We start from the raw sequence: 24,812 nt of genomic DNA, 5'->3' as shown, positions 1-24,812 counted from the left end.
CAATACTAATTATTCTGAGATATATAACAAGATCCCACGAGCTAGAATGTCTGACCCATGTCACTAGTCCAACAGCAAAAAAGGTCAAGAACAGACAATTGTTATGGATGTATATATAAATCCATTATTAAATAAAATAACCCATAAATCAACTTTCGGCATAGACATAAACTGATTACATGGATACGACCTAGTGACTTTCAGAGTAGGGTTAAAATCAGGCACAAATAATGACTGTTCTCATACAGTATGAAACAATGAGTTTGTGTAAAGAAAACAACCATTACTATACTATCAGGACCAAATGTATACTGCAATCTAATATGTGCTCTCTAGTTAGTAATTAACAGAAACATTAGGGAGGTCAACTAGAGGTAAACCAGTGGGTGGTTTTCGTGAAAGAGGTAGGCAGAAAGAAAAAGACTGAGAAAGAATGAACTAAAGGCTTATGGACGTGAGTCCCCCAGGTCTACGTACTGGGACACTTGGAGTTCCCCCAACTGTCACGTGTCCAGTTTAATTTCTTTCTTCCAGACGAAACTTTGCTTATAACTGCACTGTGAGTGATTCAATTGACTTGCTTTCCTTGCAAGTCTTGAACCCCCCCCCCATCCCCCCCCCCCTCTCATTCACCTCCTTGCCTTCCTCCCCATCCAGGCTTGAACAGTGATGATGCCAGATGGGGGCAGGGAATGGAAAAGTCTCATTTCTCATGGCATGGGAACAGTGTCATGGTCAACAGTGACATAAGGAATTGGGAAACACACACAACCTCATTTTTTTATTACATAAGAGGAATCAGGACAACAACAAAAATATTCTTTGTCAATTCTCTGACATTTGTTTCAACATCTTGCCATTTGACTAGTTTCCTTACTCTTATTGATTATCACAAACATTTTCACATGATATCATTCCTGTCAGTTATCTTCAAAGGGAATGCAAGTTCCTGGAAATACACACTTTAGAGGGCACACACTGAGACGGGCAGGTGGTGTGTTGTTTTCTTTCCATTGCAATTCCGGTGCATTCTTCTGTAGCCCGGGAAATGTGCTTGTGTCAAAGTGTGTGCATGCATATGTGTGGTGTCTTGTCGTGCGACAGTTTAATAAAAGTACCAATGCCAAAGATGATGCCAAAGTTTAGAGGGCAAAATGACCTCTCCATTCACAAACCCACACTGCCACTGCCAACTTGGAGACCTCGTGAAAGATAATTAGCTCAGTATGCATGCTATGACCAGCGGACCTGCTGGAAACAGGAGGAGAGGATAGGAAAGGAGGGACTGACAGACTTAAGCTGGCATCGAGGCTGAAACATTACAAGACCACAAACATCCCACCAAGGGGTTGATTTAAAAACAGGTCAGTTTGCAGCTTTTGGGACATGTGCTATTTAAGTACGAATTATAGTGTGAGAAAAGTACCACATTCGCACACAAACAAACCTCCTAAAACGAACACCAGCCTGCTGAAAGACAAGACCAGGAGAAAAGCAAACAAAAGGGGCGGGCGAGAGGTGTGTGAACTGCCTCAGCTCAATCAGAGAGAGCCTTTGCCCCATTCATCACTGTCTCTTTCCAGCCATCAAACTCACTACCAGCACCGTCGCAGAGAAAACGAAGACGGACTGCCTTCTGCTGCTCTCAAACTGAAGCAAAACAAATACAATGAGATGAAAGTTAAGTTCTTAAAACAAGATCTCACAGCCTAAATTAACAACAACAAAAAACACAACATTTTCAGAAACAGAACCTGAAAAACTAAATTTGCCTTAGCGTGGGGCCCAAGTGGAGCTGAACCTGATCAAACCCAAATCCCCCTCCAACTGGTCCCCTAAGCTCAGAGCGGTGTGGGGTGAACCATAGCTGGGCAGGAGCCCCATCAATCAAAAATAAAGGGCCATTTGCGGCTCTGGCAGCAAACTAAACAAGGCCAGCATGTGCAGACATGGTGCATTAGCTCTACAACAGGATCACATCAATTAAAGCTTAGGTCCTTCTCTCTAGGGGATCTTAAAAAACCAGGTTGTCTCAAATCAGATCTTTAACCAATCTTGCTGAGAACCTCAACTCTTGGTTCCTAAGCAGTGGTTATTTCCCCTCATTCACTCTCTCTCTGTGTTTCTCGTAAGTTCTTGGATTCCATATTTGGGCCCCTGCATGGAAACATACTGCCCTGTTGCTAATGAGCTTCATCTAAACAAACTCAGGGATTTCTGTTCCACTGCATCTTTACACGTGTAATGCAGCAGTTCAGACATGAAGAACTTTTACTTTCTGTATTAATCCTTTTCCTGTGCTGTAATATTTCATATTGCTATTGCTAAATGATATTTCATACTTAAGGTTACATTTTATTAGACAAAAATGTATACGCCCATGCATTTATGCACATTATGATTTTTTGGCATACACTAGCACACATACTGTATGGCCTCAGAGCTAATTGACTAATCAACGGGTTTTCTTTGACAACAGATTTCCTTATTATTATATCACAAAGTAATATCTTCAAATCTTAATCCAGTGGTGAGATTAACAAATTCTTCTTTAATCATGTAACTTGTAATCATGTAAAGATCTACTTAAGAACATCTGGGCTGGAACAAAATGGAAATGAGCAATATTTTCTCAGCTTTGACGGCTCACCGCAGAATACAGAAATTTCCATTCTGGGAAATCTGTTCTGTGTGGAAATCTGGGGAGACCTTGCCAAATTCTCTTTAGAAACTTCATCATTCTTTTGTAAGTGAGAGAATTTTGAGATTTGCTTCTGTGCTTTACTGCAACAAGGGAGGAGGTTCGCAGCTACTTTGGTCATAAATGATTTGGCTTACTCCTGCTTCTAAGCTGCATTTATCCAACTATAGCTCGCACATCCTGTCGTGTTTTTATTTCAATCTTTTACTTTTTACATCCTATCCATCCATCTGCCTCCTCCATCTCTTCACTTTCTAACACTTTCTCCCTTTTCTCCCCACTTCCCTACTCCATCACTCTCTCCACCTCTCATTGATAAGCTCACGCCGAGCGGCGAAGTGCCTAGGCTTTCTGAGAGAGAGACGGAGCGCAAGAGAACGAGGAGGACATGAATCAAGCCAGTGACAGAACAGCAGGGAGGACAGCAGATGTCACTGAGAGAGAGAGAGTTTCAATCAGCCTGTCCTTCCAACACACGGGCCAAGGTGAAGCTCTTTAGCAGCGGAAAACCCCTTGCCCTGACGCACACATGCAGGAATATACACACCGCTTTAATCTTTCTCATTAGCCGGAACACTTTACAACCTCAAGTTTCTCAGAGTCATGTGAGAGGGTTAGAGGGCCAAGGAGAAAATGAGGTGATGAAATGCTTGCCCAAGAGTGGGAAAATGCATGACTGTGGAAAATGCAGAACACAAACAATTATTTCAGAGCTATAAACTGAATGTGCATAACATAGCTCAGATAACACGCTACTGGATGAATTTGATGAGAAAAAATTCACATTGAAAATCTGATTTTATCTCAAATCTGAGCATAGTCTGAAACATTGTTGAGATCTCCTCGAGAAGACTCTCTTTATTGATTTGTAGAAACGTTTAACATAAAAAATAAGAATAAAATAATATAAAAACACATATATACATACAATACACATACACGTCAAAACAATGGTATACACCAATATCCTGAAGTGATGCATGTTAAACCAAATTACACAGAAAATAGATTCGGATCAGCTTCTTTTTAAAATCATATAAAGGGATTCCATACTAAGGAATTCCCTTAACAATATATGTGATCTTTTTAAGAGCCAAGCAATGAGACAATTCTTGTAATCATTGTGTAAAATAAATACATTTTTATGTATTTCCAATGACAAGCTACTATGGGCCCTATTTTAACGATCTGAAACGCAAGTGTCAAAGCGCGAAGCGCAAGTAAGTTTGTGGGCGGGTCTCGGCGCTGTTGCTATTTTCCCGGCGGGATAAATGGCTCTTGCGCCCGGCGCAAATCTGAAATGGGTTGGTCTGAAGTAGCTTCATTATTCATAGGTGTGGTTTGGGCGTAACGTGAAATAAACCAATCAGAGCGTCATCCAACATTCCCTTTAAAAGCAGGTGCGCAAGTTCCATTATAGATTGCTATTATTATGGCGTATTTACCAGGCGCACGCCAGGAGCGGTTCACAGCCGAGGAGACTGATGTTCTTGTAAGAGCAGTGAAAGACAGAGAAGTTGTGTTGTATGGGGATGGGAGAATAATTAGCCTGAATAATTTGTAAGCTAGATTTATGCCTATTTTTTTCACATCTTCGTGTCACACCACAATGATTTCCGTCATCTCATGTGTTAATATTTTTTTAGTGTAACAATTTATGATTTGCAAAAATAACTGTTGCATCTGTGTAGATTATATGAGCAAAGTGTATGCGCGTTGTGCACGCTATACATTATGGTCAAGCATGCGCCCTTAAAATAGCATAATGAACAATGCGCAACGCGCCACTGACTTTAGACTAGGTTTTTTCTGGTCAGTGGCGCAATTGTTTAATGGAACAGCAAAATAGCACCAGGGATTGTTTGCGCCGGAACACGCCTCCTTTTTTGCGCTGAACCGCCCAGGGAGCGCAAGTTCATTCACTAGTTTAGCGACGTGCTTCTGTGGAGGGAAAAGCGCGCTTTGCACGGGTGCAAAATAGGAATGACACATGCGTCGGTGTACAAAGTCAATTGCGCTGGGTGCAAGATAGGGCCCTATAAGTTTTACTTGTAATAATAGAATATCAACATTTTCTTATCAGAGCTAGTTAAAGTGCAATTCACAGGAAAATATTTAGTATACAGAGTTCAGGACATTTAGGAACATTGTGCTTTAACAACAGAGACAAAAAAAAAGTTGCACTTGGGGACATTTCCATAAGCAATGGTTTAAAGGTCCTACTTCTAGATTAAATTGTATGTTAAGAAGGCATTTTTCAATAAGATTGCCTAACAATAACTGTTTTCAAAAAGGTTTTACAAAAATATGTCATTGGTCGACCAGACACATAGCCACACCCCAAACTCATGCCATTGGTTAAAACGGTTGCTATGTTAATCTGGTCAGGATTCTCAAACAAACAGCAATGTTTTGAAAGCTCGACAGAATCTTCAACATCTTTTTAGTTTGGTTTTTGAAATCTCCTGTTCTCAACAGTAAACGTTAGCCTATGTGGGCACTATTGTGTATGTTTTTCAATGTTTATGCCTCATTCTCCATCTGGACTGGCTTTAGTAACACCACCTCTCTCTTGCTTTGTATGACAGCTGCTGCCTCCTTTCCCTGTACCCAGAATCCAGCACAGATCCAGAACAAATATGATTTAGGAGCAGTCTAGAGACAAGAAACAACCTCCCAACACAGCGAACTACTCAGTGCGGTAGCAAAACAAAAATCCCTGCTTTGCGGTCTGCTTTCTGTCTGTTTGGTGACACAAAGCACATCAACCGTTAAGAGAAAAAATGCCATCTTTTGGAGCGGTACACCTGTTTTAGGAGCACAGAGTCGGGCACAACTCTCTACCTCTCATCAACAGCTCACTAATGACCCGCTGCTGGTTTTGATCCTACGATTGCATCCCTGACCCTCCCTGAGAATAGATCGCCATGCTTATGTTTGTTAACAGGGGCCATAAGTATTTAAAACAATCTCTGTCAGCCCAATCCTCCACTGCCCAGAGGTCAAAGCATTCCCTAAACCCTCTAAAAAACCTCATCGTTTAGGATGAAAGGAGGTCCATTGCATTCCATACTTCTTTGGTTTTCCCTTCCGTGACAACCGCTGATGAATGTTCATGCCATACGGCTCTCTCTGTGTTTACTCGTTGTGGAGGAGTGGAGAGGGCCAGCGTTAGGTGTCTGGAAGAAGCAGGGAGAGTTACGGCCATTCCCAGCCTGGCTATGGAAGCTCTCAGTGGGGGAGAGGAGACTCACGGGGCCCCTGCTCCAATGGAGCCCACGCAAACAATGGATCAAGACCTTGCCTGAGTGGAAGAGTCGTGTTGATATTCAAACACTTGTGAGATCTACTATTTTACCCTTTCTCTTCTTATCCTCGGTTTCTCAGACACACCATTATTAAACATCAACAGCAGGGCATCCGAGCAACTGAATGGTAGCGGAGCCATTGAGCGTGTATCTACTGTATATGAATTAACCCTAAATCTTCTTTATGAACTAAATCAAAGGCATCTACTGTTAGAGTCTCCATGACTAATCAGCTTTGTCCCAGTCTCCGAGCAGCACAGATCCAGGATGTGTGGTTTGTTTGGCCAGCAAAGACTGTATTTGCTCTCTCTGCAGGACATGTGGCACTTTGTGGGCTGACCCAGCAGGGCGGCGCTGAAGGTTGGTCACTGTAAAGCTGTGCTTTCTGACTTAGGGTGAGCCGAGGGCCTTTTACTGGCCTCCTTTGGGACCAATCTTGAGCAAGCATTCTCTGAATGCCATCTTGACTATTCACAAGAGCAAACACATGCACAAATCCAAACAGACCGGCCATTATTGTGCATTCTCTGACTAGGTACAAAGAATACTGCTTCAAGCAGTAAAGCTGATCTCTTTTGAGAGCAAAGGTACACTCCTTTGCCACGTTTCAACAATTCCTCCATCCAATGCATCCCCTCACCACTTCAAGACAGGAATGTAACAATCGGGAGGAAATGTTTGACGGTTCTGTTTGGTCAGCGGATTGGGGCGCATCAATGATTCATAGTGCTGTCAGAGAAATGTGTTATCAGGAGAGGGAGGCCTCTGACACAACACAGTGCACACACACACACACACACACACACTCACACTATGACCTCACTGAAGTCCATCTACTTTAACAACATTAAATACACCAGTGTGACAATCTACAATGTTGTCCTCCCCTTTTTTGTAAAATGAACTTGCAGTCCATCCAGGTCATTTTATCAGAACAGAAAATAAATATATTCAAATATTACAAATAGTCAATTATATTTATCTAAGTATTCAATCAAAAGTAAATAAAAAACCCTCTCTCAATCTGTCCATTTGTTCCGGTCAGAAACAAAACATGCCAGAGATCATCACATGCATGCAACACCCAGTGTTGAGTCTGATCCGGCAGCTGTTTCTTTTCACAAGTGGACACGAAGCATTTCTTGTTTGCTTTGTTGATAACGGACATGTTATGCTGAGCATGTGCGTTCCATTTGTTGCTAATTAGATTGCTAGCGGTGCACTGAAGCGTGTGTTGTAGCTTCCCTCGCTCGGCAGTCCATCTGATAAAGAAGCCATTTCGGACATCAACAGTTTCCATTATGCAGGAGGCCCTTAATGTGTGTCCAGCTGAATCTAGGAGTCAAAAAAAAAACCTATTCTGCAGAAACCAGATCCACCAAACAGATGTGTATCTGGTCTCCGAATTGAATTAGCGATAGAGGTGGTGGTGGTGGGGTGTCAATCTCTGTCGCTCATAACTTTCAGCCTATCACGACCGAAATTACTGAATAACTTTACATTTGTTTGAATGGCTGTTCTCCACAGCAATTTAAAATGATAGATGTAAGTGGGGAGATTATAGAGTGGCACTGAATGCTGGTGAATGGCACATGCTGCCTCGGAGGGGGAAGTACAACCGCAGCACGTTTTAGGAAGGGAAAGAAAGCCCTGAAGCTGAGTTCTAAGGGCATGAGTGTGTCTTCAAGTTAGCACTTAACGTAACTTTTACTGCTGTTTTATGAAACACATGCAAAGTCATAATGCAAAACCATATGATAAAAAAAAAGCATTTTGGAGATACAGATGAAGGCATTAAATGACTGCTTAAGAATTTAAAGCAAGCACAAAACGACAGTCACAATTCACTTATATAGTTAATTAGGTATTCGGATGTGTTTCAGGGGTGGAACAAGCTGTTATATTTTAATTGATTTTTAAGATATTTGGATTAAAGAGCATTAGTGAATCATGAAAAAATGGCTAGTATACACTTTGTCCAAAAAACTGCAGAAAGTTAGAAGCACTCAACGATCTCAAATTGCAATTATGAAGTGTTTTCCAATCCTAAACAGTTCCCAGTACACTTTCAAGAGCTCACATTAAACTCATTTATATCCTCTGACTTCCTCATGAGCTAAACTTGCAATTCTTTAGCTTGACTTGTTCGAACACAGACAAACCATTGCTGGATAATATCATTAGGAGGGCTCATTATGTCCTCACCATGTGTCTATCCATGCTCCATTCGCTCCAATGTGTGTGTGTGTGTGTGTGTCTGGTCGTTTCTGGGCAGTGAAACCTGAACTCTCAGAAGAGACGGACCCCCTATGAGCAGACAGCGCGGGGTCATCTGGGGCTGTAAATCTCTGTAGGTTTACAGAGACATGAAAAGGTAAAGATCCTGATAAACGGTGTCATTAATAAGCGGCATTCAGCGAACACAAAGCACTCCAGGAGGAAGACTATCTGGGTGGAGGGGATACAGTCACAGAGTCAGCCACACTCTGACAGTACAATGACGTCCCTCAGACCGCCAGCACAAACAAAGGAAACAGACGGATGGAGAAGGAGAAAGAGAGGAGAGAGAGAGAGAGCTGCACCAACCAAACCACGTGTCCACTGTTGAATCATGAAGTTAAAATACAAAACTAGCTGTCAATACCTTATTGTTTCACCTTTTGGCATCTGCCAGCACAATGTGTAGGGGAAACTCCAACACATACAAGTGTTATTTTTTTCACACATTTACAGACACATCTAAAATATTTTTAGAAATTGTAAATGAAATCAGCACTAAAGGAAGCCAAGCACACATGATGGTGTCTGCTCCACACCAGCTGAACGTCTTCACACACTCAAGCAGCACCAGCAGGTGGCGCACCTCCACACCAAATACTGCACACTGAACACTTACTTGCACTCTCTGTCTTCCAGGTCAAAGTGTGGGTTGAAGTTGATCAAAATCCTCTGGTTCGGTCCTGGAGCTGTAATCACCCATGTGCACTTCTGAGACGGGTAGTAAGACACCGGGTAACCGGGTGAAGTCAGGTAATTTGCACTACTGATTCTGATATTGTCCCCACATTTGTCTGAAAGAAAAGAAAATACAAATAAAACATGCTGAAATTCTGGGCACCAACATAGCTGAACCAGGTTTATCAGAAAGATCATTCTGATCGGCCAGTCACACCAACCAACACCTCACAACTACTGTAGAGAAAGTGAAAATAAAAACTGTTTCCATGCTGCAAACACATTCTACGTTCATTCTACGTCTTAATGGTTTATTATTACACCTCATACAGCAGCACTACTGTAGTTTGACATAAGAACGACTATGCCATTTCTCTCCAGACATTTACTAAAATAGAGAAAAGCTCCTCTAGTCATTTCTTGACCTATTTCTAAGCTCTAAATAAAGGCTTGATATTTTCGCCTACATTTAATGTCATTATGTGGGAGGGAAGCATGACCTTTGTCTCTCTCATATTTTATTTATTTGCTCTTTCAACCACTCTACAGCTGATCAACACTGAATTTTAATCATATCCATAAACAACACACAAACTTTTGGAGCACCACATGGCTCACGGTATAACGGACATGTTTACATATCTACACTCACTTTTATTTAAAAAACATGAACACATTTAGACAGAAAATATGATCGCTTCAGTGTAAAACTGCCTGCATAACATTTATGCAATTATAAAAACGACTCAAGATATTTAAGTCTCAAGAATTTAAGTGTCAATAATTTTCTCAATGCAAGTTTAATGCATTCAAAAAAATAATAGAAATACCTGTAAATTACTTTTTTGAGGCTTTTGTGTTGAGGTTAATATTGCTGAGAGTGAATTGTGTCCATATAATCACTCTAAACGCTCAGAATTTGTTATTTTTAATCATTATTTTAATTCTAGACTGTAGCCTACTATATACATAAGATAATCTACACATTAAGTGACTAAAGAGACAAAAAACACATGCAAGTGAGCCCAGGAAATTTCACCTGGATCCTTCAAGACTTCACATTGTGTGACTTTAGCAAAATACTGGACTGGAAAATACATGACTTATTACAATAAAATGTCCAAAATGGCCCAATCAGTAATAATTTTCACAAAGTTTATAACTATAATTAGTTATACTAGTATTTAACTAAACTTATTCACGACTAATTGGGCTTAAAGTTATTAGACGAACAGAAAACTTTAGGTAGCACTTAAAAAAAAAGTTATTAATTATCTTAATAGAATGATATAACTTAACCATCTAATTCGTAATTAAGTTATTTTCAAATATGAATAGAGTATATACGGAAATGTGTTTCATTACATTTTGTAAAATTCAAAGCACACGTCACTTTCATCTTTTAAGAAATATAAGGTAATACGCCTAAATATGCTGATGGTAATAAATAATGTCAATGAATAATATAATGTAAAATAATAAGACATTTGATAAATATTCACCTTTTTGCGGACAATAGCTACTATTAGTAATTTAAATGATTATAAAACACATCTTATCCTGCGAACACATTTGTCCACGGTCTGTGCTTTTATAGAACAGCGGGAATAACTGCATAAAATGATTTGACATGTTTCCAGTGTCAGAAACAGCAGCAGGTGAGAGCAGGTGACCAGTCTGAAGAGGAAACCCCTCCTTTATAGGCTTTCCCCATCTAATCCCACGAAAAAGTCATTTCTAAGTTTCTGTTGACACTCACCGTTTTTGAAAGCACTGACGATGAGAAAGATTCCCGTGAAGAGGATCAACACTAATCCACAATGCATCCTCGATTCCTTGAGTTCTGCGTGTGAAAATTTTCAAAATGTGAACAATGAAGGAAAAAGAAAATCCGTAAATGGTTGAACAGGGGTAATTCCTCTCGTTCGCTGGGAAGGAGACCAAAAGAAGGCGTAAAAAGGTCTGCGCGCTGATGAAATGCGGGGTTTTGTGCGTCTTCAGGTCGCGTGCATCCTGCCATTCAGCTCTGGTTTCCTCTGCGCTCTCCCAGCCGCGCTCCTCTCTCCTTGGCCATTCCCTTCAGCCTGTTAAAGAATGACAGAAAAGACGTTGCAGCTCCGCGAAATAGACGAACAGACGTGCGTAATCCTGTGCGTAAAGTGAGAGCGAGAGAGAGATCGCGTGTAGATAGACTTTGGCTAAAAGTGGCTTGGAGACGCGAATCAGCCTGCGCGTAGTAACCCGGCGTTCTGCTTCGTCTCAAAATCTGAGTGAGGAGCACAAACATCTGGCGACTGGCTTTGGCATAACAGCGTCTTAAACAAGGGATACACCCCCTAAATTACGCTTCCCTTCTTCCCAGAGTGTGTTGCTCTGCCGTGTGCCAGACGCGCAGGGCTTTCTCATTGGTTTGATTACACATATGCAAAGCCCGACCTACACGGAGCCCAACCTCTCGTATATAAGAGCCCAAGACCTCTGTGAGACACTCCAGCCCTCGCAGTCGCGCGCCGTGGAAGGGTGACACGGCTGCTGTCCTTTACATCAAGCGACAATTGAACTTGCTGACCAAAATAACTAACTACAGTCAGTACAATAACAGCAGCGACGTTTAGCTCTCAAAACGAGCCACTGGATGGATTTTATAGCTATACGGAAACCGTCTCAAATAAGGAGAAAAAGTAATCTGCCATTTATTTTTTATCGACATTTTTTCTTATTTGAATCGTATTTAATTCATATTAATTTAGTATGTATTTTCTCCATATTTTATGTCTTTCCGTATTCGTACACATCCAAACACAAAATTAAAGACGAAACGAACGAACATTAGTATAGTTCCACCAGCTACCAGCGCAAGACGTATTATTATGAATATAGTTTTTATAATTTAATCCATAACTTTGTTCAATATTGCACAGTTCTGACCAACAGGAGGATGAATTATACACATATATGGAAATATGTGCATAATGGGGCAACCTGCTTTTTCCTTTAAAGGGTTTATCACACTGAAATATGAAGCAACCAAGTCTCGTTACACTGCATGGTGCGTCAAAGCGCGCGCTTCATCCATAAATACGAACAGGAGCGTTGCGCGAGGGGACTTGCGCGTTACGAGCATATGGACAGATGAAATGCACGGTCGCGTTGATTTCGCTTCCGTCCTTATTCTAAACGGAATATGTTTGTCACTTCAACCGAATCCTTTCTGCTTAGACAAACAGTCAGCACTTGCCTACAAGCTGTCAAATCCGTTAACGTTCCGTGAAGTACGAGAAAATCCGTGTTGTACAGTCTCCTCAAATCCATAAACATCAGCTCCGGAGCCGATCGCGTCTCCCTCTCCGAAAACGAGTCAGTCCTTTCCACCTCCGCGTGTAGGCTTCTATCTATCCTTCATTTGGCTCTGTGCAGCAACCAGGAGTCACAGACAGCTGTCGCAGCCTACAGAGTCAGGCTGAAGTCTTCAAGTGGACGTGGGCTGTCTCGTGCACTCATCCAGAAGTCCTGCGCTCCGCCGCGCCACGGGCTCCGCGAGAACGCGAGTCCATCTAGAGAGCCTCATGCACGCCCTGTTCCCCGGCAAACCGCCTACACATCCACACTCTCCACTTCACAGAATCTGAGCACACTGAATGCAAAATAATCAGAATTTAAATACATCTTAGTCGCAATCGTTTGGAGATCACATCGCAACTTATTCTCAACAAAGCTTGCAGTTCATACTAAACTGTATTTCGTCTCGGATTATATTGCATGCCTATCTGAACCTTTAGCAAAAGTGGACCTTCCGTTAAAGTGGGTCAAAGAGGTTTTATGACCGATTGCCCGTCTCTGAAGATAATCAAATGTAACAGTCATTAATAATTGTCTCGGGGTTCTTTGTGATGCTGAGCGAGCACATGATGGAAGAACCATCCTACAAATGATTTATGGTGCTTTTCAAATGATTATTGGATTAGAAAAGGTCTGTAGGCTGCTGTAGAAAACTCTGAGGTTTGTGAGGGTTTGTGCCATCTCACTTTAGCTGAACATGCAACGTGGGACACCTGTAACAAATCATAAAACATACAACATTTGGATATTTCCTGCCTACATGGAACAAGATGTTCACATGCAGCTGATTGTAGTTGATTTTCCATGTTTCCTATCTAGACTTTGCTGGTCGTTTTATCATCATAAACTGACCTATTATGACCAAAACTGAGGAGCTGGTTAGAGAAGGTAGACCGTGGATCAGTAACAAACCTCAAAACGTCCCAGTTAAAGTTAATATGACATGGTTTTACTTCAGTTTTGTTTTGTAAATTATTTATTTTACAGTCAGTTGTAGCTACAGATCGTGGCAGACATGTAGGATAGTGATTTTACCCCATAGCCTGTTTACAGTTGTTTAGTCTGATAGTGTTCCAACAATCCACACTCTTTCCTACTTTATAACTGAAGTCATTTCTACAAAAGCAGCATGATTCAGAACAGAAGGCCAGCTCACACTATTCACCACTGTGTGGAAGGGCTTAGCTTATGAATATTAACTAGGTGACGCTGACGTTGCTTGGTGAACTCTCTGCAGCGTCCAGTCACGTAAGCTAATTAATATTCATGAGCCAAGACCTTCAACATTGCAAGGGAAGCAGTACCATAGACAGTAAAAGAAACTAGCGAACTTCTTACTGCATACTGTGGCATGACAGGACTACAGAAGTCAACATTAGATTAAAATAATGAGAAAGGGCTATATCAAAATCATTAGATACTGATTCATAATTATGAGTGTATAGAAAGTAGAAAGTATAAAAAGTAGAAAGTACAAAGAGTAGAAATTGTGGGTTAGAAAGTTAAGATGTCATTATTATGACAAATTGTTGGTTAGAAAGACTTTTTATGAGAAAATAATGAGATAAAAAGCTGAAACTATGGGTTGAAAAGTACATTTTAATAATTATAGTATACAAATATTTAATTATGGGTTAAAAAATGGCTTCAGCTGTCCCATTTAACTCTAAACACACAGAAAACCTCTTCAAAGTGTTTTTCTATCAACCAGAGGTCCCCTGACAGCATCTTTGAGGTTCATTTAGACCATGAACCCATTCATGAGGTTCATGAAACGAAATACTTGGGCATAAATCCAAGGATAAACACCTGAAGTTTCAAAGTCAAGTAAATCATGTTTGCAGGAAAGTCAAATCAAGTCTGAACTGTTTTCGTTTTATAAGAGGAGAGTTGTCACATCACATGGCTTTATTGTTTATGCACACAATGCTTTTTTCACATCTGTCATACCCTATAACTGCATGGTCACAGACATCAGCGTCCACTTTGAAACCAGTTTTTTTTTCTCTATATAAACAGGCAATTAAGATATTTGACAATAAACTATGAGATGGCATCATTGTGATATCATTCAAAAGCACAAGCTTTTTACTTTTGAAAATTTGGTCAATTTTAGTATTTTGAAATTGACTTTTTAATGTTTGAACAACTGTGTGTCACCACTGTTCTCTGGCTCATGGAGAGGCGTCAGGGCTCTTCCACCAGAGCCTCAGTTAGTGGGGATTGTGTGCTCCCAAATTGGATTCAAATTGCAGAACAATATTAACATCTTCACCAGAGAGCTCAAACAGTGGCTTAAAACGGGCCAAAGTTGTTCACATTTGTAAATTGTGCTGTGTTTTTTTTTTTTGTTTTTTTTTGACAATGTATTTTTTCTGTTGTAAAAGCCCCAATGGACAGGTGTTGAAAATTACCACATGTGCTATAACACTTTAAAAAATGCATCTTGTTTGTCCAATGTTATTGCTATGTCCAAAAAAAAATAAAAAAATAAATAAAAATAAATAAATTAATATACTACTAAAAATTTTACACAATTTTAAAATACTAATTCATAATTATGAGATGGTAAAGTCAGATTTATGAGATAAAAATCATTATGACAAAAATGTTGACTTAGGTATGTCATAATTATAAAGTACTTTTTCTTATGTGATGGATAGGTTCCCATAAAATACACAGTATTCTGCTTTTGTTCAAAATGATTTATGATAGATTGCATGTTATGCATTAACAAAACATTATTATCCAACAGTACAGTAGTATGCTACACGGTCACATAACCTCAAGGTTATCGCCTTACAAATAAAAATGGCCTCATGTACTATGTCTTGATTCATTATTTGACAGGACTACAAAAAGTTAGGAAGGTGCAAAGATTAAACTTATACAAAAGGTTTTGTTCACATCAATCTTGCTATTGTAGTAACAGAAAGCTGCTTATCTTGTTTTCAGAGCTAAAGGAATGTTGTTATTGGTTGATGTTTGGCAGAAGTGTTGACCTCACTGGTTACCCATTACAGAGATCAGATGTGGCCACATTTGTCCAGTTCCCTGACCTGTTGTTGTTCTGACAGAAAGGAAGTGTAAATGCATCGCTCAGCATATGCTAATCAGGCGCCACTGAAAGCAACTCAGATGTTATAAACAAATCAGCATCCATTGTGATTGCATCAGGGTCATATTGACTATCTCACCAATGCATTCTTTGCAGAAACTCAACTTGTATTCAAGTGGGAGAACACACAGTATGTGCATTTAGTCCATTTTCTGATAAGATTTAGGAGAGCGCATCAGTTTAAGCATTCCACAATTTTAGATCAGTTTCTTAAACGAAAGCATCTTATCAGTTTATGACCAATCACTATTAGGAATCCCTGCCACTTCTCCGGATGGTGCAGGGGCTGCCTTTCTATAAAATTGTATTTGACTAGACTCTATTCTCTAGGGGGTAATCAGACTCTATAACAATGAGATTGAGTAATTTCACAGAGTCTACGGCTGCCATATCTTAAAGGATGGTGGTTTTGCAGGAACAATGGAGAGTCCATTTAACAAATGTGTTCCTTCCTGTCCTGAGTTATCTTTCATGCATTCCTGAGGAATAATTAGCAGTGAACAAAAGCACACATTACGTTTGTCTGAGTGCATTTGGGTTTCGTTAATGCATCTTTTCTTTCATTTCACAAGTAACCATTCAAAAGGCAAAAACAGCCATTCATTTGATTACTATGAACCTAGTATTAATATAGCATTTTGCATATTAATTGTAATATGTTGTAGTAAAGTTGCCATTATTGCAATACGGCCACCCAATTTGAAACCTTGTCAATTTTCTGATTTCAACCTCTTAATAAGTCATGATAATTTTAGCCTTGCCTCTAAACGAGAGGGTGTGCTGCTTCTCATATCTCTTCTGCCAATGCTAAAGACTGGGTTTGTTTATTTTTGAGGTTTTGGACGGCTATTGCTAATAAAATAGCATTTACCGCATGAAGTCTCTAATGTTCACTTACGTCTGAGATGAAACGCCACCATAAAAGCTAATGTAAGTGGCACTGGCACGAGCTGGATCAGCATGCATGACCTTTTTTAGACATGACCAATTTTAGACAAACCTTTCCTGATCTTTCATAAAATATCAGCGTTTTATTTAAAATAGCACAGTCACTCTTACTACACTTAAACAGTGGTAAATATTATAAACACTTCTTACACTGTGTGAAGCAGATCTCACGTTTATTAATAATACATTGATAACAGTAATTATGACATTTTGCAGAAACTATGGGTAACATGGTCTGGGCAATTGCTTTTGATATCATACTTTGCTTTTTTGACTTGTAAATTTGGCACTAAAGCCTTTTTTTTATGTCTGCACATGTTGTTAAAGTAATTATGCATCCAAAATACCAATCATAATTTAGTTACATAATTCCCACCTTTGCCAGCTGTAGGTGATTATTTGCCTCAGAACACTTCACACACACATGAACTTGTGCACAAACCTACATAACCACCCTAAGTGATGCACAAAACTCTCTCAGTGGGTCATTAAAGAACAACTTTCTGTAACCAGTTTAAAACCCCACATGTATCGTTAAATACGCTATGCAAATAAACAACACATTCTATATGTTTATATTGCCATACCAGCAACTATCACTATTTTCATGATTAGATCAATCTATTTCTCAATCTAGATATATAATTAAAACATTACTGAATACATCCATTAGATTACTTTCTGAGTAGTAACGTTGCCAAGTTGTGTTTAAATCAATACTTTCCATGATTTTTGAAAACAAAACAAAACATTCAAATTTGTCAATGATATCTGTGTGCAAATGATTCAAAACAAATCACGATTCATTCATTACTTTTGTACTAAACAAATAAATACATAAATGCATAAATTAAACCAAGTGAAGCTTTTTATTCAAATTGTGTACTTAGATGTTTCATCTAAAAGACATTTCCACATATGTGTGCGGTTTATGACCAACCCGATCTCATGGGACAATATAACTATTTAATAACAATGTGGTGATTTCATGAAAACATGCCAAAACATACGATTAAAAAAGAGTAAGCATGGAAGAGCACCCCTAACATCACCCATACAAAAATGTCAGTGGTGCGTAAACAGATTGTATTAAAACGTACGAATGAGATTAGACAAGTTCGACAAAATTAAACATCTTTACAAATTATAATAAGATTGTAAAACTGAGATGTTGCTCTGCATAATACACACAGCAATGTGTGTAAACGTCACTCACAATAATATCTCCAGGAAATATCCAAATCATTTTCTTCCGAGTTCTGTGCACTTTATTTGATAATAATAAAAACACTTTGAGAGGTTTGTTTATATGTGCATATCTGTGTGATCCGACTAAGGCAAACATCCCAGGAACTCTTTAATATCACAAACTTCCAAGAGCTATTTCAAGGCCCAGTGCTTCATCAGTAAAATCCACACAGGGGCTGCTGTTCCCTTTCAGCTTTTTGCTCTTAGTGTAGATGCAACGTCTAGTGAGAACCCCTTGATTAGAAACAAGAAGAAACAAACTAAAACTTACAGAGTCTGTTGATCCACTGGGACCCCGAAAGATCAAGACGGAGAAGATGTGATCACAAAACCAGAGCATCCTGTGATTAAAGCATCTGAAATGAAGGAAGTGTGAGCAGAATCTGCTTTGTTTTACATCACAGAACAGAGCCATTGTCATAAGGAGTTTACATGGATCTCACAGAGGCACACGTTTCACTGCAGTAAAGCTTCTCAAATACTGACTCAAATGACCCAAATTCGTCAGGAGGTTGATGCTCATGCAAACTTTGATGCCTAATCAAATGAATTATCCTGAAAGGAATGATCAGCGCTCAAAGGATCCATCTCAGGATTACACAGCAGAAGCTTCACCCTCGCTTTAATTGGATTGCAGACACACCAAGTCAAAACCTTACATGAAACGGAGACTGCTTTCATTGCACCACATTTCAACACACTCATCGACATTTTCTGCATGTGAAAAGAGGCAGACGGGATGAAATATCCCAGTTAGACAACCATATGCAAGAGCTAAAACTCAAAAGGAAGTTAAATATGAGAGCTCGAGCGCTGCACCCGACCGAACACTCGGAGAGAAATGCTCTGTCGCTGGATTTGTGCTGAGATGAAGCAGAATCTGCTCAGATTGAGAGGATGGCTGGGGTTTTGCAGCAAATCCGTCCGACTCAGAGTATGAAACATCACTTTTGTGAGCATCGGCCTTTGAACATTTCCCTCATGGCGGAGACAGAATCAGGCTGCAAATGAGACGGATCCTCTTTTGATCTTTCTTCATGTGAGGAAGAAATGATATTTGGAAATAGAGAAACTCAACTTATCTGCTTCACTATGCAAGAGAAGTATTCTGGCATCATATCAGACTAAACCCTCCAAGACCCGGACAGATACCAGAGCCTTTAAGAGCCAGACCGGTGCTAGAATATATAACCCAGAAATGTGCATTTATGCGTTTAGCAGATGCCCATATCCAAAGTGACACGTAAGACAACATTAACTTCAAAAGTCTTAAATTAGCTCAGCCAAACTAGAACAGAGATGAAAGAGACATTACAGAACGAATAGGTTTCCTTTTTAAATAAAACAGTTTAGTGTTTCTAGGACTGAGACGAGAGTTTATGAAAGAGATGTATCTTTAGAGCTTCAAATATTTACATAAAAAAATTATAAAAAACTGTAAATATCATCACATGCATTTCTTAATGATATTTTACATTAATATATAATAGAGAGAGAGAGAGAGAGAGAGAGAGAGAGAGAGAGAGAGAGAGAGAGAGAGAGAGAGAGAGAGAGAGAGAGAGAGAGAGAGAGATTATATATTACATATAAAGGTTATATTTAAAATTGGTCACACTTTTTTTAAGGTCCAATTCTTGCTATTAACAAATCATTAACTATGACTTTTGCCTCAATAAACTCCTAATTTGCTGCTCATTAATAGTATGTTAGGCAGTTGTTAAATTTAGGTATTGTTTAGATTAAGGAAGAAGAATATGGTAATAAACAACCAATATGTTAATATAATAGGCATGCTAATAATAAACTAGTTAATAGTATGCATTGGTCTTATTTTAGAAAGATTATATATACGCGTGCATATATATATATATATATATATATATATATATATATATATATATATATATATATATATATACATATATATATACAGTTATATTTGCTTTCGTATTTAAACAGTGTATAGTATACGTATATACCGTACGTAAAATATACAAAAATATTTTAATAAAATATACATGCAAATAAAATTAAATACATTTATTTATAAAAACATGAGTCCATTTTACTGTTAATTCTTAACCTGTGATTGTGTTGGTCTAGATCAAAAGCCAAGACCCAGACATTTAATGAGTAATGAGACCTAGAGCACATTTACACAGACCTGAGTAGTTTTAAAACTCAAGACCACCAGTCCAAATATCAGAAGGGACTAGTGTAAGCACTGACAGCTCCCATTGTCTCAGTTCAGCATGTGTTTGGTCAATAATTATCTCAACAGGTGGTGATGCTATAGGACCCCCCTGCTGACCTCATCCTACGGGACGGTGAGACGGGGGTCTGCCGGAGACCAGCTCACAGCCCAAACAGAGACGAGAGTCTCCAGCATCCAGCACAGGAAAGCCCCTACAACAGAGGCACAGCTCAGATAGTGAAGATTAACAGATACAGCAGAGATTAGAGGCTGGAATATGAGAACACAAGACCCCTTCACCGCGGGTGTGGGGCACAAACTGTGTGTGTGTGTGTGGGTGTGGGTGTGTGTGTGAGTGTGTGTGTGTGTGGGTGTGGGTGTGTGTGTGGGTGTGTGTGTGTGTCTGTGAGTGTGTGGGTGTGGGTGTGGGTGTGGGGGTGTGTGGGTGGGTGTGTGTGTGTGTCTGTGAGTGTGTGGGTGTGGGGGTGTGTGGGTGGGTGTGTGTGTGTGTCTGTGAGTGTGTGGGTGTGTGGGTGTGTGTGTGTGTGTGTGTGTCTGTGAGTGTGTGGGTGTGTGTGTGTGTGTGGGTATGGGTGTGGGTGTGTTAAGGTCTGAGGTATCGGTCTAATGTTTGATCTCTTCCTGTCAGGCTTATGTCAAAGGCTCATGTGACTCAGCCACTGTTTTAGTATGAGATCACTTACACGAGATGAGAAAGATAGCTTGATGAAATCATGGGAAATCATCTGTGTGTGTTGAGTGAAGCTAAAGGGGACCTCGAAAAGAAATAACTAAGATTTGCATTAGACAACAATGGTTAAAAAATACATAATATACATTTGGTTTTGAAGTGTACTGATGATATATTTAATAAAATAAACAAATTAATGAAACATTCTTTTTTTAATTAATTTATATACAATTTTAAAGTGTATGGTATATTCACACATAATGCATTAAAATGACCAAGGCTGCATTATTTGATCAGAAACTCAGTAAAAACATTACTATTTTGATTTGAAAATATCAGTACAATTTTAAAATATAATTTATTCCTGGCATTTTCAGGAATATTAAATTATATTTAATCATTTTCAGCATCATTCCTCCAGTCTTCAGTGTCACATGATCTTCAGAAATCAGAATAATATGATGATTTACTGCTCAAGAAACATGAAGATTATTATCAATGTTGAACACAGTTGTGCTGCTCAATATTTTTGGGGAAACTGTGACTTTTTAGGATCCTTTAATGAACAGCAAGTTAGTAGAACATTTATTTAAAATCGAAAACTTTTTGTGACGTTACAAAAGTTTTTACCATCACGTTCGACTAATTGAATGCATCCATGCTCAATAAAACTATTAATAATAATAAAAACACAAATTGCTGGTTCATTAAGATTAAAATAGAATATATTTACTGGAAATCTTTTCTTCTCCCCTACATAATATCTTACAGTGTATCAAGATGCATCTCCCCAAAGGTAATGTCTGACATTCAGATAACTTTAGTATTTATACGAGCCATATTAGAAGATCAGAAGAGATTAAACTGACAGCTCTAAAAATCACACACAAAATAAGCTGTTCCTCAAACATAAACAGCTTCTCTGCCAGCACGTCTACAGATACTGTCACAGTGGACTGAGAGAAAATAACAACGCCCTGACAAATAAGACACCCAGATAGACAAATAAAGACCCTCCTGTCACTGCGGCCGAGCTGAGGCAAACACACACACACACACACACAGGTTATCAGGCTATCAGGTTATCTCCCTCCGTCTGCACGCTCACCGTGTGCTGTTTTAAGGCACATTCAATGTCAAAGTTTAATGTCAGAGCAGATGAGGTTTGAATATGCTTCGGCGTCGCTCTATTTTCTTCTCAGCCTCGCTTGACTTCCCACATGGATTACTTTGCAATACTAATAAGGGTGTCTTTAAGAAAAAAGGTTGAGGAGAATGCGAGAAAGATGGCTCAAATGAGTGAGCAAAAATAAAAGAGGGAGCGGTAGAATAAGTTGGATTAGATGCAAAGGTCGCCCAATTGATGTGATTTACACAGTGAAGGCTCTTCGGCCTGTTTCTCAACTCTTTCTGTCCATGTTCTGTTTGACTGACCCACACACTCTGGACCAAACGCCACAGCTCCTTCTGCCGTCCCCTCGTCACATTTTACGCCTGATTATGAGACTTGAGACAAGTGAGGTGTTTTAGGAAAGCCGGAGTGGATTAGGAGGAGCCACGTCGCTGTCTTCAAAGGGAAGCCATGTGGTCTGAGAAACTGGTACAAGGTCTTGCTGAGCGTCTGTCAAAGCACTTGGCATCGAGACTTTGAGAACAGTATAGACTTACATTATAATAGCTCAGACAGTGTGTCTAAGGCTCTGTCCCAAATGGCACACTTGCCTGTCTGTCCTGTCCTTTGAGAACAAGACAGTAGGGCGTCCCATTAACAATTTTATGGTTGAGAAGGGTGCTCATGAGGCCCATTTGCATCTACAATGTGCCCTTTTGCAAAACACAAGACTACAAGCCAACAGTCTCTGTTTGATTGCCTCAAACTGGGAGAAGGACTTCTAGAGCTGACAAATCATTTGGATCAGGGCCTAGAGAAGCGATCACACGACAGCGATTGGCAGCGATACCAGAAATATTTATTTTTAATGTATAGACTGCTCAAAAGAACAACTTTTATTTGAAATAGAAATCATTTGTCACATTATAAAATGTTTTACATACATATATGTTAACACAAGTTATATATATATATTATGTTCAGGATGTATATAATATCAAATTAATTGATCGTTTAAAGTCGTTAGTGATTGACAGAGTGATGTAGTTGACCCTTTTTGACCCCATTTGTTTTGCCCATCATTCTCTGATTTAGTGATGCATCTCTGTCTGTGTTATCTGTCTAGACTTGTGTATGTGTGTGTGTGTGTGTGTGTGTGTTTGTGTGTGTGTGTGTGTGTGTGTGTGTGTGTAGATGATCTGACTGTGTGTGTGTCTGTGTGTAGATGATCTGACTGTGTGTGTGTTTGTGTGTGTATGTGTGTGTGTGTGTGTGTAGTGTTGACTTTGCAGGGATCTCTGAGACAGTGGCCTTGTTAACCGATGCATTATCTTTTCCATAAGAGATATACTCAGAATCGATCACACATGAGGAGAAATGTGACCCTCTGTTTGCAGATCAGCCCATGTCACGCTCATCAGCTGTGACGGTCTCTTAATTCATCTTTCTCGTCATCATTGGTACTCCGGCCATCGAATGACCCACCAAACATGGCTTTTATTGATTAGTTATCGCACGGCCCCTGACAGTGACACATGGCCCCGCCGCGATCATTCTGGCAAAAGGAAAACACAAGGCACGGTAATGTGTGTCTTACACATGTCTGATGAGCTGCGGACGAGCGTGATGGATGTGCTGACCTCCATTCTGGAGAAACTGAAAGATGCTCTCGTTGATGCGAGCTTGTTTTGTTTCATGAGGACATACATGAATGTACGATGTGCATTTGTCATCCTTGAATGCCATTGTGTTCGAATTACATTTTTCATTTTGAATTTATAATGGCAAAGCCTGTATTTGTATTAAATAAAGGAAAATGTTAGGGGAATAAGCATTATTATATTCACTTACTATTGTAATTATCAGTGCCTCCAAAACTGTTCACACAACTCAAGCTAAGCACTACTTTTGTCTGGCTTTATTTGAAGGAAGAAAAACATTGGTTGTAATTGAAGGCTAAACAATATCTTGTCTGACAAATATATATTTATACTATTGTTTAAATGGTGGATTTAGGTGTGTGTAAGTATTTAAATGGAGTAAAAGCAGTAATATTTTGAAATATTATTACCATTTAAAATAGCTGTTTTCAATGCAAATATATTGTAAATTCTCCAAACCACCATGAATAAATATATTTTCTAAATCCATCTTTTCCAGCTCAAAATTCAAATAGTCTTTTATGCTAAACAGGGCAGCATTATTTGATCAAAAATACAGTAACGTTGAGAAATATTACTCCAGTGTAAATCATCTGTTTTCTGTGTGAATCTGTGTTAAAGTGTAATGTATTTCTGTGATGCTCCGCTGTATTCTCAGCATCATTCCTCCAGTCTTCAGTGTCACATGATCTTCAGAAATCAGAATAATATGATGATTTACTGCTGGAGAAACATTTCTGATTATTATCAATGTTGAACACAGTTGTGCTGCTCAATATTTTTGTGAAAAACATTTCATATGAATAAATATTCAAAAAAGTGCATAAAAAAACTTGAAATGCCACAAAAAATCCTTCTCACACAGTTTTATTGTGAGTCAGCTAAAGGACATTTAAGAGAGCATCGATGCAACATGTCTAACTAATAGTTTTGGTTACCCTTTTTTTCGTATAACTGGAACATACTCTAAATAAAACTTGAGCACATTACTTGAGGGCGAACATAGCCTTGAAGTTTGTTTTCTTACGATGGATGTCAGCGAACGTTATTTTCAGAGAAATGCCATACTGTATATTAAGCTGCCAATCATTCAAACAGTGACATATTCTGAAAGATGATTTCTGCACAATAACATCCGAAATTGAGCTAAAATGGCACCTCATAGGCGTCTTTAAACCTCCGTTGGCTTTGAGAAGCAGTGGATGTTGTGCTTGGCACAATTAAAAATGACATTTGGGATGCTGACCCTGAAATGTGGAAACCCAAATGTCAACTGGACGCAAACATTTCGCACTCAGTCGCCCGGCTCTGAGAGAGAAGCTGAGAGAGAAGTTGTTGGGATGCTCCTTTATTCAGTCAGCTTATCTGCTGGACATTTCTCTCTGACCGCCACGGGCCGGTCTGGGACCCGACTGACAGAGGGCTTTTGTTATTGTCAGCCTTCCAGGGACCGGGCCCCGCTTATCTCCTGCCCGACGGTGCCGAAATAAACTCGCTGTCAGAAACTTGTGCCAGCGGAGAACCAGTGGGAGAGACGA

The 24,812-nt window shown here is 39.4% G+C and overlaps 1 protein-coding gene across 1 annotated transcript in view; it reads right to left on the bottom strand.

Annotated features, from left to right (window-relative positions):
- The window catches only part of LOC113066325 (neuropilin-1a-like), a 58,876-nt gene extending 47,607 nt beyond the window's left edge, over positions 1–11,269 (bottom strand). The window contains 2 exon segments of the mRNA XM_026238225.1: positions 8,906–9,080; positions 10,724–11,269. Of these exon segments, the coding sequence (XP_026094010.1) occupies positions 8,906–9,080; positions 10,724–10,790 (242 nt within the window). The 5' untranslated portion in view covers positions 10,791–11,269.
- Between the last annotated feature and the right edge of the window lie 13,543 nt (positions 11,270–24,812).

The sequence above is a fragment of the Carassius auratus genome, chromosome 49, assembly GCF_003368295.1.
Source record: "Carassius auratus strain Wakin chromosome 49, ASM336829v1, whole genome shotgun sequence".
Taxonomy (NCBI): domain Eukaryota; kingdom Metazoa; phylum Chordata; class Actinopteri; order Cypriniformes; family Cyprinidae; genus Carassius; species Carassius auratus.
This window is presented reverse-complemented; position numbering and strand designations above follow the sequence as displayed.